The sequence below is a fragment of the Arachis ipaensis genome, chromosome B06, assembly GCF_000816755.2.
Source record: "Arachis ipaensis cultivar K30076 chromosome B06, Araip1.1, whole genome shotgun sequence".
NCBI classification, from domain to species: Eukaryota; Viridiplantae; Streptophyta; class Magnoliopsida; order Fabales; family Fabaceae; genus Arachis; species Arachis ipaensis.
In genome coordinates, this window is record NC_029790.2 from 17,704,032 (window position 1) to 17,721,669 (window position 17,638).

At 37.5% G+C, this 17,638-nt stretch overlaps 1 protein-coding gene and 3 long non-coding RNA genes across 6 annotated transcripts in view; 3 read left to right on the forward strand and 1 right to left on the reverse strand.

Annotated features, from left to right (window-relative positions):
* Positions 1 to 17,383, forward strand: part of LOC110263210 — a 23,943-nt gene extending 6,560 nt beyond the window's left edge. Inside the window, exons 2-3 of the long non-coding RNA XR_002348416.1 lie at positions 3,175 to 3,178; positions 17,373 to 17,383. This is a non-coding gene — a long non-coding RNA (uncharacterized LOC110263210). The remainder of the gene's footprint in view (positions 1 to 3,174; positions 3,179 to 17,372) is intronic.
* On the forward strand, positions 9,440 to 10,825 carry LOC110263209. Its single transcript, XR_002348415.1, has 3 exons — positions 9,440 to 9,694; positions 10,290 to 10,411; positions 10,750 to 10,825. It is a non-coding gene; the product is annotated as an uncharacterized LOC110263209 (long non-coding RNA).
* LOC107646386 (submandibular gland secretory Glx-rich protein CA-like) lies at positions 10,858 to 15,389 on the forward strand. 2 transcript variants are annotated; one of them, XR_002348414.1, is made up of 5 exons: positions 10,858 to 11,196; positions 11,320 to 12,124; positions 12,226 to 14,267; positions 14,381 to 14,565; positions 14,636 to 15,389. XR_002348414.1 is itself a non-coding variant. In XM_021104169.1 (2 exons), the coding sequence occupies exon 2, from the start codon at positions 11,692 to 11,694 to the stop codon at positions 12,127 to 12,129; it is 438 nt and encodes a 145-aa protein (XP_020959828.1). In that variant the 5' UTR covers positions 10,858 to 11,196; positions 11,320 to 11,691; the 3' UTR covers positions 12,130 to 12,193. The 2 variants fall into 2 exon arrangements, 1 of the variants encoding a protein (XP_020959828.1); XM_021104169.1 differs by lacking the exons at positions 12,226 to 14,267; positions 14,381 to 14,565; positions 14,636 to 15,389 and having other exon boundaries at positions 11,320 to 12,193.
* Positions 16,393 to 17,385, reverse strand: LOC107647976. Of its 2 annotated transcripts, none has more exons than XR_001621684.2 (3): positions 16,931 to 17,385; positions 16,703 to 16,786; positions 16,393 to 16,622 (listed from the first exon to the last, which is right to left on the reverse strand). It is a non-coding gene; the product is annotated as an uncharacterized LOC107647976 (long non-coding RNA). The 2 variants fall into 2 exon arrangements; XR_001621685.2 differs by having other exon boundaries at positions 16,397 to 16,622; positions 16,714 to 16,786; positions 16,931 to 17,383.

The window sequence follows — 17,638 nt, forward strand, 5'->3', positions numbered from 1 at the left end:
TCTCTTTCTTCCCCCCGCATTCCCTTTCTTTCTTTTTTTTTTTAATTTTTTTAAATTTTTTAATTAGGGGAAAAATGGTAATAAAAATAAAAAATTTGGTAAAAAGGACTATTTTAAAACAAACTGAAACTTTTGGGACTATTTTGTAGCGAAAAAAAAGCCCAAGACGAAATAAATTTTCGCCCTCTATGTTAAGGACCAAAATCATACCTAATCCAAAAAATTAATTAGGTAGTGATCCGTTAGCTTAGCTGTAACCCAACCCAAATACACTTATAAATCGAATTAGAATGAAATATACAAAAGCTTGCTTTATTCAGTTACAAATATTCTAGGCTATAATAGATATATTGGAAAACGTTCTCAAAGGATTTTTAAAATATCAGGACTACGAACAACTGCTATAGGGGAACAACTTTATAAATACCGAACCCTAACTATGCAAGAATGTATGCTATTCACTCTGAATTGCATTATACTCATCTTATCTGCTTACCCTCTTACTAACTTGAGCGTTGGAACGCCTTTGTAGTGCCCACCACCATCGTTCTTTGGAAACTAACGTATACCTCCTCCCAACCCAGTGGAGACAAGCTCAACTCTAGACAGGACGAGCTATACCTCTTCCCAGGCTTACCACATAGGAACATTTGGCTCTAACCGTGGGACCAATTTGATTTTAAGTTAAACCCCACCATCATCTTTTCTGCCCCTTTTTTTCACTTCTTTTTTGTAGATCACAACTTATGACAGAAGAGCAAAGTAACCCTCCTTCTCCTCCCATTCAAGCCGAGCTTCTGGCTATCAATGAGTCCTTGCGGGCAGAAGTCCAACACATGACCGAGCTAATAAACTAGAAGCAAAACAGCCACGTGATGAGGAAGAACAGAAAAATCCTGCCAACGACGACAATAATGAAGACCATACTGCAAAAACCAAAACTACGGTGATAGCCACCCCAAAGCCATCAATAAAGAGAACCAATCCCTTTTCAAAGGAAGTTATGAACTTTCAAATGCCAAAGAACTTCACTCTACTGATGACCCTAAAACCCTATAAGGGGATTGGCGACCCTAACATCCAAAGAACTTCACTCTACTGATGACCCTAAAACCCTATAAGGGGATTGGCGACCCTAACATCCATGTTACTAAATTCTACTCAATGATGTTCATGAACAATACATCTGACCTAATACTTTGTCGAAAATTTCTAACCTTCATAGATGGTGATGCCTTGGTCTAGTTTTTTAGTGTATCTGCAGGTTCTATATCGAGCTTCGATGAGTTGGCCGACCTCTTCATCAATAACTTCACAGCTTCCAAGATCTATGTTCACAACTCGGACTATCTCAGCACCATAAAACAAGGATAGCATGAAAGCCTCAAAGACTACATGACAAGATTCGCTAAAGTTGTCATGGAGATACCTAACCTAAATCAGGAAGTCCACTTGCATGCAATAAAATGTAGGCTCCGACATGGAAAATTTTAAGAAACTATAGCAGCGATGTAGCCAAAGACACTGACCGAGTTCGGAGAAAGAGCAACAAGCCAAATTGAAATAAAAGAACTTCGACAAATTTGAAGAGCAGAAAGACCTAACCCTAGCAGAGAGGAGGACAAATGAAACAAACATTCGAACAATAAGGCGAATCAAAAGCCATTCAAACTAGTACCGAAGTTTGACACATATACTCTATTCAACACCAAAAGAGAAGACATCATTAAAGATATCTTGCACTCTAAATTGATCAAGGCACCGAACAAAGCGGGAACTTACCAAGACCAACGATATGTGGATAAATAAAAAAATACTGTACTTTTCATCAGAAGTATGGCCATACCATGGATGATTTTGCTATAGCAAAGGACTTCTTCGAGAAACTAGCCCGCTAGGGCCTGTTAGACAAATACATAGATAGTCAAGGACAGAGGCTAAACACAATAGATATTGGCCAACATTCAAAGTCAAATGACAATTATAGAGACAAAGGAAAAAAGATAAACGAAAATCCTAATCAACCTCGTGGCGTTATTAATTGTATTTCTAGTGGTTTTGCAGGTGGAGGATGCAGTAACTCTGCCAGAAAGAGGTCGTATAGAGCCATGATGTTAGTGACTGAGTCTGAACTGACCTTAACTATCAACGTGGATATCCCATAGATCACATTCAAACCTTCAGACTTTAAAACGATGGATAAAAATTTGGACGACCCTATAGTTATATCACTTCAGGTCGGAGATATTAGTGAAAAAGTCCTTTTAGATCCGGGCAACAGTGCAAATGTATTGTTCTATTCTACATATCAAAAAATGAAGCTAAGTGACAAAGCCATACAACCATCAATAGGAGAACTGGTAGGTTCTCAAGTGAGCATGTTCCGATACAAGGTTATATATGATTACAAACAACCTTAGGTCAATATCCTAATTATAAAATGTAACACCCTACCATACAGAGTTTTACGCTTATGTTCGTAAATCAGAGGTGGTGAGGTATTACAACCTCTAAAAGACAAAAATACATACATAGGCATATATGAAAAGGCGTTTTAACTAGAAGTCTTGAAGAAAAGCTAGGTAAAACAAAATTCAAAGTCGTATCATACTCGAAATGGATAAGTATAAAATAGATAACAACGCACGAAAAGGGAAAAAAATACATGCGACAATAGAGTTCCAAAGAAAATACATCAAGCTCCCTCCTCTGTTATAAGTCTAACCCCCTGTCACCCGCTTCTCTACCACTAGGACCAGAAGAATTCCCAATAGACATAGTTGAAGATGATGGCATTGATGTTGTAGGACGTGCAATTTCTGGAGCAAAGCTTCCTTTAGGATTTGGACAGTATCTCCTAAGATGACCAGATTGACCACAGTTAAAACATGCTCTAGTAGTCTTGAAACATATACTGGAATGATAACTCCCACACTGCTGGCAATAGGGCTAAGCTGGCCTTATCTGATTTGAACCTTGTGCACTAGATTGAGAGGTATCCTTAACAAAAGATTTGGGACTCGAAACACTCATAGGAGTAGATCCAGAAAAAGCAACCCTGCCAAAATATGTTTGAGAACGAGCTCAATAACCCAAATAACCTTGCTGATTAGTCTGACCATAAGCAGAGTTTAGGATGTCTTTAAAAGACATGCATCCGACTTCAGGCATAAGAGTAGTGAACATAGGTCCTGCCAACCCACGAACGAACCGATGTACTTTTATCTCTTCTGAATTCACCAAGTATGGAGCACTTTTAGAAAGTCTAGTAAACTCCTTAGCATACTCGGTCGCTGTCATATTCTCTTGCCTTAATCTTTCAAAGGCGATTGCATCTTCTGCTTGCTTGTTAGCTAGATAAAATCGAGCAAGAAACTCTTCGGTGAACTCTTCCCAAGAAGGAAGAGGAAGTCTAGCTGCTTCTTTGCTCTCAAGAAGAGATTCATACTAATATCTTGCTGAACCACGCAATTTATAGAATACTAACTCAACGGCCCATTCTTTGGTGCACTTGAGAGTCTGAATAGCTTTCTTTGCATCCTCTAGATATTGTTGTGGATCTTCATCCAATGAATCTCCATTGAAAGTGGACGAATTCAACTTCAAATAATTTTCAATTGGTAGCTCTTGATCCCAAATAATTGATGAACTTTATGAGGCTGAGGATTTGGCACATTAGGAAGTCCCGTTTCGCCTTTAGTTTGATTTGTTAGGACCTGTAATATTGCATTAAGGGTTTGATTCATTCCCCTTAATTCAGCAACTAAGTCCGCTTGAGGCTCTCCTATTGCGAGGTTCTCTTGAACTCTCTTGTGAGGTATCTCTCCTCCGCACCTATCAGCTATCCTTTGGCTCCTTGGTCTTTGTCGAAGCGCTCCAAGTGGGGAAGAAACTGCCCTATTGGATTCAGCCGTATCAGGGGCATGAACGACTCCACTATGTCTTTTCTTAGGTGGAATCTTTTATCTATAGAGTAAGTGAAATGATTGGATCACAAACAACATATGTATATGGAGTTTCAAAAGACAATAAGACAGACAAAAAAATATTTGAGAACAAAGGATTAAAGACAACTTCTTATAGGCCTCTGGTAATATCACACTTTGTGAAAATGGGCCGATTTCTATTTGCACAATTGTAATCTTACTAAAGGAAACTTGCTCCATATTACACAGGAAAATCTAAGGCTTTGATACCACTTTATCATGGCTCAAACTAAGTCATGAGTGGAGCTCAAGGGACAAGTCCCGCAGCAAGCCAATCGACCAAGTCTTTAGAAAAACGGACAGAAACTCCTCTATTCCTAGAACCTTACCAACATGAATATTATTTTCCTGCATCAATAATAAATATCCATTTCCAGAGACGACAACAACAACACATTCCAATTATATTTGCAAACCAAACATATCAAAAGGTGCATCATATATATTAAGTTTATAGTTAAAGTATATAGCTAAATCCATAAGTCTTACGTAACCAAATTATAATTTCTATCTAAATAGTTCGAGATTCAAAATATAACTCACACGTGGATCCTGCTTTTTATATATAGAGCATTGACATAATCTAGATTTTGAGTAAAGGTTCTATTAAATAATTATATAGCCCTTGAAAAGAAGAAGGGCTCACCGAAAGGACTAAGATCTTCTGAGGGACAGGTAGAATGGAACCTGGAATGACACCTGTATCTGAAAAATATGGGAATATAATAAGGTGAGTTTTACAACTCAGTGAGTAAACATTATATCTATAACCCACACGAAACAGTACAAGTTTTACCATGAAAAATAAATTTCTTTCCAAAGATGAGGAATTCATATTAATTAATTATACAAATAAATAGATAAATAATTAAGCAGAATGAACTAAAATAGGAGTTCTCATTCCAGAAGTCAAATCAAATTGAATATTACACATTTAGGATGGCTCCACCTCTAAGGGTAGCCCTTTCCTCTAGTGTGCACGTACGGAATAACAGATCCAATGTGTGGCCTACACGTTAGGCTAGCAATGCCTTTGCAAGTTGAGGTCTGCGTCAGATGCATCTAGGTTAACGTCATAATCACCGTTAACTACAGTTTTCTAGTCAATGTCTCCCAAACCAATCCAAACTAAATCACATATAACCATTTCTAATACTTATAACATATTACCAAATTTCATAAAAATAGGGTATATATAAGAATGCATATTGAAAATTTAATAAAAGTTTAACAAATACAAATAAGAAAACAAGTATGATTTATAAAATATATAAATATCGTCTCGTGTGTATCTTTATAAAATTATGAGTTTTTCAGAAATCGATATCTATTCCAATTATTTAAAAATCACAACAATCAAATATTTTCAAATGTTCAAAATAATGATTCAATTTAAATATTGATAATAGTATACTTAAAAATAATCATAGACATAATATCCACTCACTACTTAATTCCAAGAATCTAGAAGTAACTCTGAGCACGACAACGAGCTACTAAATGATATCCAATAACTCTACAACTCTAAAAATATGACAATAATAATATTTGTGAGCTACTAATGTTATCAATTAACATAATCTTACTCACTTTGACAAAAGCTCCAAATTTTCTAACCATAATAACCCTAATTTAGATTTATGCATACCCATAAATATAGGAATGGCAAAAATTAGAGATATAGCTAATTATTGAGCCAAAGAGTTACCTTGAAGCCTCAATAATAACCGAAACTCAAAAGTTAAATGCTTCCTTTACTCATTAAGATGAACTCTTTGATTTGGGGTTGTAAAAACTAAAATTTTTCTTTGGATATAAATGATGTATTAAAATGGAGATAAAATAGAAGGATAAAATAAAATCTAGTGTGTTGTGGTTGAAATAAGAATTTTAAAATGAAGAAGATAGAATGGAAGAGGAGATGAATGAAAGGAGAGGGTTTGAGTTTTTTGTTTTCTTTTATGAAATAATGAAAAAAAGAAATGAGAGATAGAGAGGGGTGGAGAGCTTTAGAGAGTTTAGGAAGAGAAAAATGAGATTTAAGTAGGGGCATGTGCCTTCTACGTGCTTCTCTCTCTTGCTTTTTTTTTTTAGTTACTACACATTTATTACACCGGTCAAGTCGTTATTTTTTCTTTTAAACTTATTATTATAGTTTTATTATTATTTTTTTATACTTTATTTTTATCCAAAGGCCCCCATTGCAAATTTTTCTTTTTATTACAAACAATTTTAACTTAGGAGTTACTCTCATTGACAAATCATTTGAATATTCAATCTATATGTCTTACTTATAATAAGCTCAACTTATTTTAACAAAGTCTACAAGATTCAGTTAGAGAACTGCGACCCGTTAACTATAACTTGCCCCAAATATATCTATAAATCGGTTACGATGAAATATACAAAAACGTATTTGTTCAATTACAAAGATTTTAGGCTATAACAGATATATTGGAAATCGTTCTCAAAGGATTACCAAAATGTTAAGACAACAGACAACCGTGCTATAGAGGAATAGCTTTATAAATACTAAACCCTAACACGCAAGAAGGTATGCTATTCACTCTGAATTGTATTATATTCATCTTATCCTTTTTCTGGTTTGAGCGTTGAAATGCCTTTGTAGGTGCCTGATAAACCCATATTTTATGATACATTTTGTGCTTAATTTGAGTGATTTATTCAATCCTTCACCCACTTATTCATATTAATTGCATAGTTTTACTTCTCCTTCCTTATTATGTGATGTATGTGAAAAACATGTTTCCTATGCTTTAAAATTAATTATTTTAATTACCTTTATTTCCATTCGATGTCGTGATTAGTGTGTTGAGTAGTTTCAGAACTTCTAAGGCAGGAATGACTCAAAGGATGGAAAGGAAACATACAAAAATAGAAGGAAAGCACAAAACAGAGTTCTTGAAGAAACTGGCATCCACGCGATCGCATGGGCGACGCGGACGCAAGCCAAGCGCGAATCAACAGCGACGCGGCCGCATGACTGACACGACCGCGCGCCTTAAGCAAAACACATATGACGCGGCCGCATGACTGACGCGACCGCATGACAAGAAAAGCTCCGAACTGACGCGACCGCGTGACCCACGCGGACGCGTGACAGAGGCCACACACCAGAAATTGTAGAAAATGCTCATAGCGAATTCTGAGGCCCTTTTTGGCCCAAATCCAAGTCCAGAAGGCATAGACTAGAGGTTATGAAGTGAGGGAATGCATCCATTCAGAGAGAGCTCGCCAATTTTTACTTTCCATGATTTAGATTTAGTTTTGAGAGAGGCTCCCTCCTCTCTCTTTAGGATTAGGATTTAGATTTAGGATTTTTATTCGCTTTCAAGATTATCTCCTTTGATCAGGTTCAATATTCCTTTTATTTACTTTTGCAAGTTACTTTATGAATCCTTTCATGTTACAGATTACTCTTTTATTAATGTTATTTGAGGTATTTCAGTTTAATATTGATTTCTTTTATTTATGCTATTGTTACTTTTACTCTGAAGACATTTTTTATTCCAGTAGATTTACTTTTCTCCTTTTGGTTTTGGTTAAGAAATCAGTAACTCAGGAGTTGTCAAACTCAAACATGATTGATAATTGTTATCTTGTTAATTGAATTGAACTTCAATAATCTCAATCTTTTCTTAGGAAATAAATAGGATCCGAAGATCAAACCAATTAATCCCTTGACCTTCCTTTATATTAGTAAAGGCTAACGAAATGGAATTAAGATTCAATTATTATCATTATTGATAAGGATAGCCAGGATAGGACCTCCAATTTCTCATACCTTGCCAAAAGTTTATTTTACAGTTATTTATTTATTTTTAATTGCCATTTAAATTATTTGTCATATTCGTTCCTCATACTTGAAACCCCAAATCTACAATCTCCATAACCAATAATAAGAACATACTTCCCTGAAGTTCCTTGAGAAGACGACCCGAGGTTTGAATACTTCGGTTAACAATTTATTTAAGGGGTTTGTTACTTGTGACAACCAAAACGTTTGTACGAAGGGATTTTTGTTGGTTTAGAAACTATATCTACAACGCGACTGTTTTATAAAAATTCTTTACCACCATAAAATCCTAACGTCAATGCCTACCATCACCGTTCTTTGGAAGCCGACGTATACCTTCTTCCAATCTAGTAGAGACAAACTCAAATCTGAACAGGATAAACTATACCTCTTTTCAGATTTACCACATAGAAAAAGATAGGATAAAAGAGAGTAAATAAAAATGAGCGAAAGAATAAAAAAGGTGGGTAAAAACAGTTAAATAGTAAATATATATTCTTTGTTTGTATATACTAACTTTACCTACCAATTGAAAAATCTTGGGTGCATTTTCTACCCAGCACCACAAAGTGATTTATTACCACCCGCTGCATAGGCATTTCTTCATGAAATGTAACACGCATATATATATTTTAAAATTATGCAGATATTCTAAATCAAAATTAGTTATACGCTTTGTCTTAAATATTTTTATATATATGGAGTCAACGCTATTTACATGTAAATCGAATCAAGTTGATTTGATTTATCATGTATATGCTGTACTAGTAGTAAATTAAATCCACTTGATTCGATTTACTATGTGTATTATATATGTTTAATTACTCTGCAAGTGCTTATAGTTTTATCGAATTTTTAATTAGGTCATACTTTTTTTCTTTTCAATTGGGTCTATACATTTTTTTTTCAATTTAGTCCTTGTTAAAGTTAAACGTAAAAAAAATATTAGTGAATTGTAAAATTAATTGTATACCCTTAGGGATCTAATTAAAAATTTGGTAAAACTATAAATATTCAATAAAAGATATTCTTATATAATCCCTATTCAATAATTCTACGCCATAAAAGATATTCCTATAATTCTTTTTATTTTGTCACTATCATTCTTTTACTTATTTATATACAAATTGTACCAAAAATACATTTTTTTACTTTTAAAATACTTTATCTTAAGCACATTAAAAAAAAAGAATGGATACAATAATATGTTAATGGAAATATATTACATAACAAGTTTCAGCAGACATTGACTATTCCTATTTTGAGAAGGCAATTATGCCACACCTTAAGCTGAAAGCAGCGTTCCAGATGCATTTTTATATAATGATCAAGCATAAAGGTTAACCTGAATTTAACTTGGCAAAAAGAATAAATATCTTCACAACCAAGGTTCTGAAAATCGGATCAGACCGGTCGGTCGAACCGGTTTAACTACGAACCGGCCATGCAAGCAGTTCAGTCCTCTTTTAATAACCGGTGGAGATAAAACCGCTGAAAAATCGTTGAACCGGCCAAAAACTGGCCGGTTGGATCAGACCGGTGACTAGCCGGTTCCTCTAAAATGACGCCGTTTTTTAATTGGTTTTAAAAAAAATGAAACCCGCGTACCTGACCCGCTCGTGACCCAGAAGCCAGAACTACCCCCCTCTTCCCCATTCATTCATCTCAGATCTCACATTCTCACTCCATCGTGAACCCTAGCCCTCTGTAGCAAAGGAATAACGTACCCAGTACCCTAGTCCAGTAGCCATCCATCGTTGCCGCGGTTCACAGGTCGTCAGCGCCGCCGCCGTCGCCAGATCCTCAGCACCGCCGCTTCAACCTCTTTCCCGTGTCCGGAACCCAGTCACTCGGCAGATCCTCTTCGTCTTCGCTGGAAGCTCAAACCCAGGTGAGTGACTCCTCGTCTTCATCTTCTCTGAACTTCTTCTTCAATTTTTGTTCCATAATTCTTCAATTCATCTTGGGTCTTGGGTCTGCGTTCTTCGTGCTTCGGTCTTCTTAGACTGTATGGTTCTGATTCCAGAACTCCTAATATTGCTGTTTTAGTGTTTTGCACTTTTGCTGCTTTGTAATTGTTACTCTGTTTTAGTCCAGAACACCTAATATGCTGGAAACTTGTTTTGTTATGTAACTGTTACTCCGATTTAATGTTTTGGTATTTTGTTAATGTTGGAAACTTACTCTGTTTTGTAATATTGTTGAATGGTGTAGGTAGAATTGCTGTAGGCAGAATTGCTGATATGGTCTTGTTAATTTCATATCTGTTAATTTCATTGAAGTTCTGAAATTGTTGTTCAATTTTTGTTCTATTTTTCTTGTAATGTTTTCATAATTACCTAACCTAAAAGCTATTTGATTGTTTGCTTAGACGAAATCTATTCATTATTGGCTAAAATTCTCTGCATATTATTTGTTCTTTTAACTAGAACTCATTTTACTTATGTGTTGTTAACTTGTTATCCTTTTGGGATTCTCTTCAACAGAACACAAGTACTTGTAGCTTTGTCTGGAACCTACACTCTTGGAAGTAAAGGTTTTGGAAGTCCAACTTCTTTTGACAATGCATATTATAAGATTCTTTTGGAGAAGCCTTGGGCAAATTCAGGTAAGCTCATAACTAAGTTAGAAGATTTTTCTCTGACTCAATTCTTTGTTTAATGAAAATGAAGGAGTTGAAGGCATAACATGCCTTCAAGATTCAATAACTAGCTTATTTTGATGATTTGTGTCTGTCAACGGATTTTAATGTTAGAAAAAAAATTTCAGTTTCTTTGGCATCATTTTTTTTTGCAACAAGCTATAAATGATATGAACATTTGTGATTGATTTGATTGTGTGCTCAATTTTTCAGATAGACCAAATATGTTCAATCTTTTTTTGTTACCTTTTGGTTTTATGAACAACTTTTCTTGTCATTCTCAAATGCTGGTTTTGTTCTCTTAGGTGGCATGTCAAGTATGATTGGCCTTCCTTCAGATCTCAAATGCCGATTTTGTTCTCAAATGCTTCAATATTAGGAAACGGAACAAATCTGCCCAACTGTGAGGAGAACCCTTCTCCGTTAAACGGAGCTTGGTGATGTGGCAAACGGAAGTCCAACGTGGCATCCGTATTAGGCTATCAATCCCGTTTTGTCCATGTATCCCCAATTCAACAAACCCTAATTGCCCAATTCAGATGAATTGACGAAATTAACCCTAAGTGAAACACCATATTTAACAAAGACTATGTTGGACGCGCGAAACTGAAGAGTTTGTGGGTGGTCGTCTCTGTTTCTCTTCGTCTGTTGTCGCTTTATATTTGTTTCTTGGATTTGGCAACGTCACATGCAGTATCACGTTTGGCGTTGATATGGAGTGAAGAAGTCGCTGTTGATCAACCAAGGTTTTGGTAAGCATTTTATGTTTGCATTGTTGTTATTATCAGTCGTTTAAGGTTTGCAATGGAGGTATGATGATGGTGTTTTCATGTGTTGTGTTAGCTGATTATGACTTTTTTGATGATTTTTGTCAGATGGCTACGCACATCACATTTGTTTATCACCATCGGGGTTGGTTAAAGAAGGATGCAGATGGTGTGCTGAAGTATAATGGTGGTTTAGTGAGTATCATCGAGAGGGTGCATGTTGATACTTGTAATCTATTCCTTGTTGAAGGCTTGTTTCTAGATTTAGGTTATACTAGGTTTAATGAAGTTTATTGGTTGGAGCCAGGGATGGATTTAGCTAACGGGTTACGGGTGCTCAGAAGGGATGCCGATGTGGTTAAGATGTGTGATGCTGCACTGAGGAATGAAAACAGGGTCCACTTGTATTTTGAGCATCCAGTTGATACAGATCCATAGTATGTTGATGAGGCTGAGGTTTTGGCTAACGAAGATGTTGACATGCCTCCTTTAGAAGACCAGCAAAATCATGACCAGGAACCCCAACAAAATGAAGAGGAGGGAGGATTTGAACATACAGAAGTAGAGGGAGCTCCTTTATTAAATGAAGCAAATGAACAAGACGATCCCCCACAGCACGAGGAGCAACAACAAGAAGAGGATGAACCAACATTGAACAACGGGGGGTATGATGAAGCATTGCCAGAGGAGGCTGGTACTGAAAATCTTTCTAATCAAACTGAGGCTGGAACAATTGAAAATGAGGCCCCCAATTTAGGAGACAATCAGCAGACACATGTTGAAGACCATGAGAGGCTATCTAATCGTGAAGAAGTTGATGGCAGGGGAAGAAAACACAGGAAGAAACATGCGAGGCCCCCACCATCTGGTAGAGATCAACCTGCACCACAAAACAATAGTGATGCACATGCTGGTTAGTATATGAATTGTAGATCCTAGTAGTAATGTTGTTTTTTTTTTGGATTGTAAATGTATTTGCCATAAACTGTCCGCTAATTAATAACCTTAAACTAGGAATGCGTAATGTTGTTGAATTAGATGAGGATGCCTCTTGTGGGGTTCAAGGTCGGAGGATTCATCGAAGACCCCGTCCATCTGGCCAGAGGATTCTGCCACCTAGGGAAGAGAATCAGGCCGCAAAGGGTGGTTGTTCCTAACCCAAATGATCATGATGAAGAGCCTACTGAATATCAGTATCATTCTGAAGAACTGCACACCCCACCAGGTTCTAATTCTGAGGATGAAAATCCAGTATTTCCTCAGCATAATCCTGATACAAAGTTTGGCAAAATTAGACTGGAGTTAGGGATGGAGTATGGCACGATGAAGCAGTTTAAGGATGCAGTCAGGAAGTATAGTATTCAGATGGGGAGAGAAGCATTTTTTTCTCAAGGTTGAACCACATAGGTACAGGGTCATCTGTTACAATGAAACTTGTCCATGGGAAGTTTACTGTCCAAGGAGAAACCAGCCACCTAGTTACCAAATAAAAATATTGGTCGATGAGCATACATATCCTAGGAGTAATAAAAGCAGGTTAGTCACTTGTAAATGGGTGGCCGAGGAGTTGATTAGCAAGATTAGGGTATGTCCTAACTTGTCCCATAGAGAGGCTCGAGATATGTTCAAAGTTGAGTTTGATATCTATGTCGGAGAGAGGATGATGTTTAGGGCAATGGAGAAGGCTAAGGATGTCATCGAGGGAACAGAGAAGGAACAATATTTGAAGTTAAGGACTTACTTGACTGAGCTGTGTAAGGCCAATCCAGGATCCACTTGCCGTATGAGCACAACCCCACAACAAGAGGGTCTGCCTAAGTTTAGAAGTCTATACATCTGTCTAGATGCCTGCAAAAGGGGATTCAAGCAAGGATGTAGGCCTTTCCTATGCCTTGATGGAGCATTTTTGAAGGGTTATTTTGGGGGGCAGCTACTTACAGCCGTTGCTCAGAACGCTAACAATCATCTATTCCCAGTTGCATATGGAGTAGTTGATGCAGAAACAACGACCAATTGGAAAGAATTCCTAGAGTATTTGTTGGAAGATATCGGGGATCATAGGCAATTCGACTGGCACTTCATGTCTGACAAACAGAAGGTTAGCCCTTAAATTGTGTGTACAATTATTTTATAGTATATTATGTCTAACTTAGTTATTTACAGGGGCTAATACCTGCTCTACAATAAGTTATTCCAGGGGTTAAACACAGGTTCTGTACTATGCATATGTGGAGGAATTTTAACAAGCGTTGGAAAGACCTAGAACTTAAACAGTTGCTATTTCAATGTGCAAGGGCACTGACTGATCAGAAATTTAATGAAGGTATGGATGCCATCAAGAGAATTAATACTTCTGCTTGGGAATATCTGTCTAAGAATGAGCAAGAAACTTGGTCAAGATCAAGATTCTCCACTTGGCCTAAAGTGGATAACATAACGAACAACAATGCGGAGTCACTTAATGCAACCATGGTGGGGCTAAGAGGCAAGAGCATCATAACCATGCTAGAGGAGATTAGATATTACCTCATGAAGACTATGGCTATGCACAAAGATGCACTCATGACCTACACGGGTAAACTGGCGCCTATCCAAACCAGCAGATTGGAGAAGGAAAAGAAGGAAGGAAATTACTGGGAAGCTCAATGGGTGGGAGACGATGAGCACAATGTCTTTGAAGTTAGAAGGCATGGTCGAACAGTTCGGTAAACACTCACGAAAGGACTTGTACTTGTAGAAAGTGGCAACTGACAGGTCTGCCTTGCTATCATGGAGTTGCTGCAATTCAAAGAAAAAATCAACGACCAAAAGATTATGCCCACCATTGGCTGACTATGGAATCATACAATAGAACATACCAATTTCACATCAACACTGTCCCTAGTCAAGAATATTGGGCTGATGCAGAAGGGCTGCCGTGTCTCCCTCCCCCTTATAAGAGGCCAATAGGAAGGTCTACAAAGAAGAGAGGACGACATGAATCAGAGAGACAAAGTGGGAGCCAGTACAAAATCAAGAGGAGCTATGAAAAAATAAGTTGTAAATTTTGCAAGAAGGTAAATAAAAACTCACTTGTTCAATGCCTCTTGCTATTGACTATTCTCATCTGTTGATGCTTTGGTGGGACATAATTCCAAGACATGTCCTGATAAGAAGACTCGTGTTGCAGCTGAGGAAGATGAAGATGCACAACAAGCACCTCAAGCAGGTCAGCCAGCAACAGGAGGAATTGTGCCACCCAGGGGCTTACAAGACATGTCAGACTCAGAGCAGGAGATGTTTTGAGAAGAAACCATGGATGCAGTTGAAGAGGAGCTCACCCAAGGCCACCCACAATCTGAAGCTGATGAAGAGGTAGCTCATTTCTCAATAATTGCTGTTTACAGTAAATTCACATGTACTAATTAGACTTAATTTCTTGTAGGCCAACATGAACACATCCGGGGCAACAACTCATGGTGAAGGAGGGAGAGCTGCTAGATCCAACCCTGCAAGGAGAGCACCAAGATCTGAAACTCCCTCCAATGCTGCTGCGGCTGCTGCTGCATCTACTAGCAAGGAAAGATCCAGGGTAAAGATGCCTATTAGGAGACACCCCTTAGCCTAGCCAAGTATGAGGCCCACATCTACAGTTCCAACAGCCCAACCCAATGTTAGGCCCATAGCTCTAGGCCCACCAGCCACTCCAAGGCCCAACCCACCATTTAGGTCCCCACATATAAGGCCCGTTGCACCTTCTACAAATGCTGCTGTTGGTTCAGGAGTTTCAGACTCCACAAGGACTCCACTTGTGTCAAATGAAACCATGAATGGTGCATCTAAAGTAACCACTTCTAGGTTCTCAAAGTTCATGCCAAATCAGCCATCTTGAGAGAAACTTTGGTGCATAATTAGTTGATCTTTTGGGTTATAAGTTGATATTTAATTGCAGTGGTTTATGTAGTTTTTGGGTTGTATGTTGATATTTAGTATGGTTGGTTATTGCCTTTTATTGGACAATTTTAGTATTTTGATATCTGGTATTAAGACTGATTAGCCAGTATCTAGTATTTTGGATGGAACAATTAGTTCTAATGCTTAATGTTATGCAGACCAATTACTTAATCTTGTGCCTTTACCAATTTTTATTTCTTAGGTCTATTTGAAATTAGTTAACATATCTCAGTTACCTTTTTAGTTAGATTCACTTCACTTAATTCATGCTTCTATTAGTGATGTAATCGAATTCAAGACACAGATCCAATTGCTCAACAAGTGACTAAATAGCCACAACAATATCAACATAACTTCTAAGCAACAATAACAATTAACATTCATTAATAAACCCTGTCCTACAGTCATCCCTTGTCCTATATAACCAAACAAATCAAACTCATACATAAACTCAGTACAACTCCACCCAGAATGAAACACACAAGCAATTCAACTCTCTTCATCTGCTCTATCAACATCTTTCCATCTATGCGTGTCGCCTCAGTCTCAATACTGGTAAACCTCCATTTCAAGACTTCACATGCATTGCATACTACTGTGTCATTATTGGAGGATTCTTCCACCCCAGCAGATTCCTCAATAGATTCATCCATCCACTGAAAATAACGGCACCCAGTGTTCTTCGTCTGCCCAACACAGATACAGTTCATCAAGCTCAATTCTCAATCGGGGGGAGGGGGGACAAATGAAGCAGAAAAATCATACATACCTTCCACAGAGGACACCTGAAAAACCATCTTCCTGGGTTTCTCCCCGTCTTCAACTTCAAGGCCACCACCTGAAGACGGCAGAAGCATGTCCCATCATATGGCTTGTTCACATGTTCTTCGAGCCCTTCAGAGCTACAATTTTCCATCCACTGTGTCTTTCGATTACAATTTGACATGACTCTGCTTCCACCATGCATGGCTCTGGTTAGGGTTTTGCTTGCTGCTCAAATTGGGGAAAACGTTCTCACCTAACACTATATAAGGGAGAGAAGGGATTGAGAGCCTAATATGGATGCCATGTTGGACTTCCGTTTGCCACATCACCAAGCTCCGTTTAACGGAGAAGGGTTCTCCTCACAGTTGGGCCGATTTGTTCCGTTTTTAAATTTTTCAAGGGTATGATTGTCGTTAATAAATATTAGGGGTATTTATGTCAGCGTTTTAGAAATTCGGGGGCATAATTGATAATTTACTCTAAATTCTTTACTCTTGGAAACAGGAACTTCATGGAACCATTCATGATTGAGAGTAGCTTCAGCCGTAATCCGCTGCACATAAAAATAGATTTTTTATTCATGTTTTATAATACTTTAGAAACAATGTGATAGCCAATAGTCCAATTGTCAATACAAACCAAAAAGCTCAGAAATAGGACAAATCACCAAGAGAGACCAGATAGCCAGATCAGAACCACCCAAAGTTGGAAGCCTGGAAAAACAGTAACAAAACATAAGAACAGTGTAGTCAAACAAACAATGTCTTAAATAAAGGAAATAAAAAGTACTCACTGGTTCTTAACAAAATTGACCTTGACTCCAGGTAATTTTGAGAACTCGGGTCAAATTGTTTCGCTCGCCAAGAATCTTAAAAATCTGCTAAAAAAAGGGAGAGAAAATATCATTGGACTAGCAACCACATTTAGGGTCAAGTTACACAAGGGATAAGAAGTTAAAAGGAAAGAAAAATACAAGGGTGAGAATGACCTGCTACATTAGAAAATGACATCTAATATATACCTTATCAAGCCGATCAAATTCTGTCTTCCCATTGAATAGTGGTTCTTCTGACAAAAGCCACGGGAGTGCGATATTTTGAGGGAGGGCGACAGGAGCCACAGGAGCGCCACGGAGCGCGAGGCACGGCGAGGGAGCGTGACGGTAGCTACGGGAGTGCCACGGAGCAGAGCAGAGTAGACTCACGAATAGCGTAGAGCAATGCAGCGTAGACCAAGGACGATGGACGACGACGACGACGAACGCTCACGCCTCCAAGGATGACGACGACGACGATGCAGATGGAGGAACGGAGGAGAAACACCACTAATTTCAGAAGACAACCGCTGGCTAGGATTCTTTAATTTTGGGACAAAATGTCAAGAGCTGTTTTGGTATTTTGTAAAAATAACAGTGGGTTTAATTAGTTATTCTAATTTAATTATGAGAATATCTGATTTTTGAGTAGAATATTCTGTTATTTTAAACGGTTTTGTTTTGGCAGGGACTAAATTGAAAAAAAATTTAATGTTTAATGATCCAATTGAAAAGAAAAAAAAGTATAGGGAACTAATTAAAAATTTGGTAAAACTATAAGGTAATTAAACCTATTATATACAAGTAGTAGATCGAATCATGTTGATTTGATTTACTACTGATACAACATATACACAGTAAATCAAATCAGCTTAATTTGATTTACTACTTATACAGATTATTGACATTTTTTAC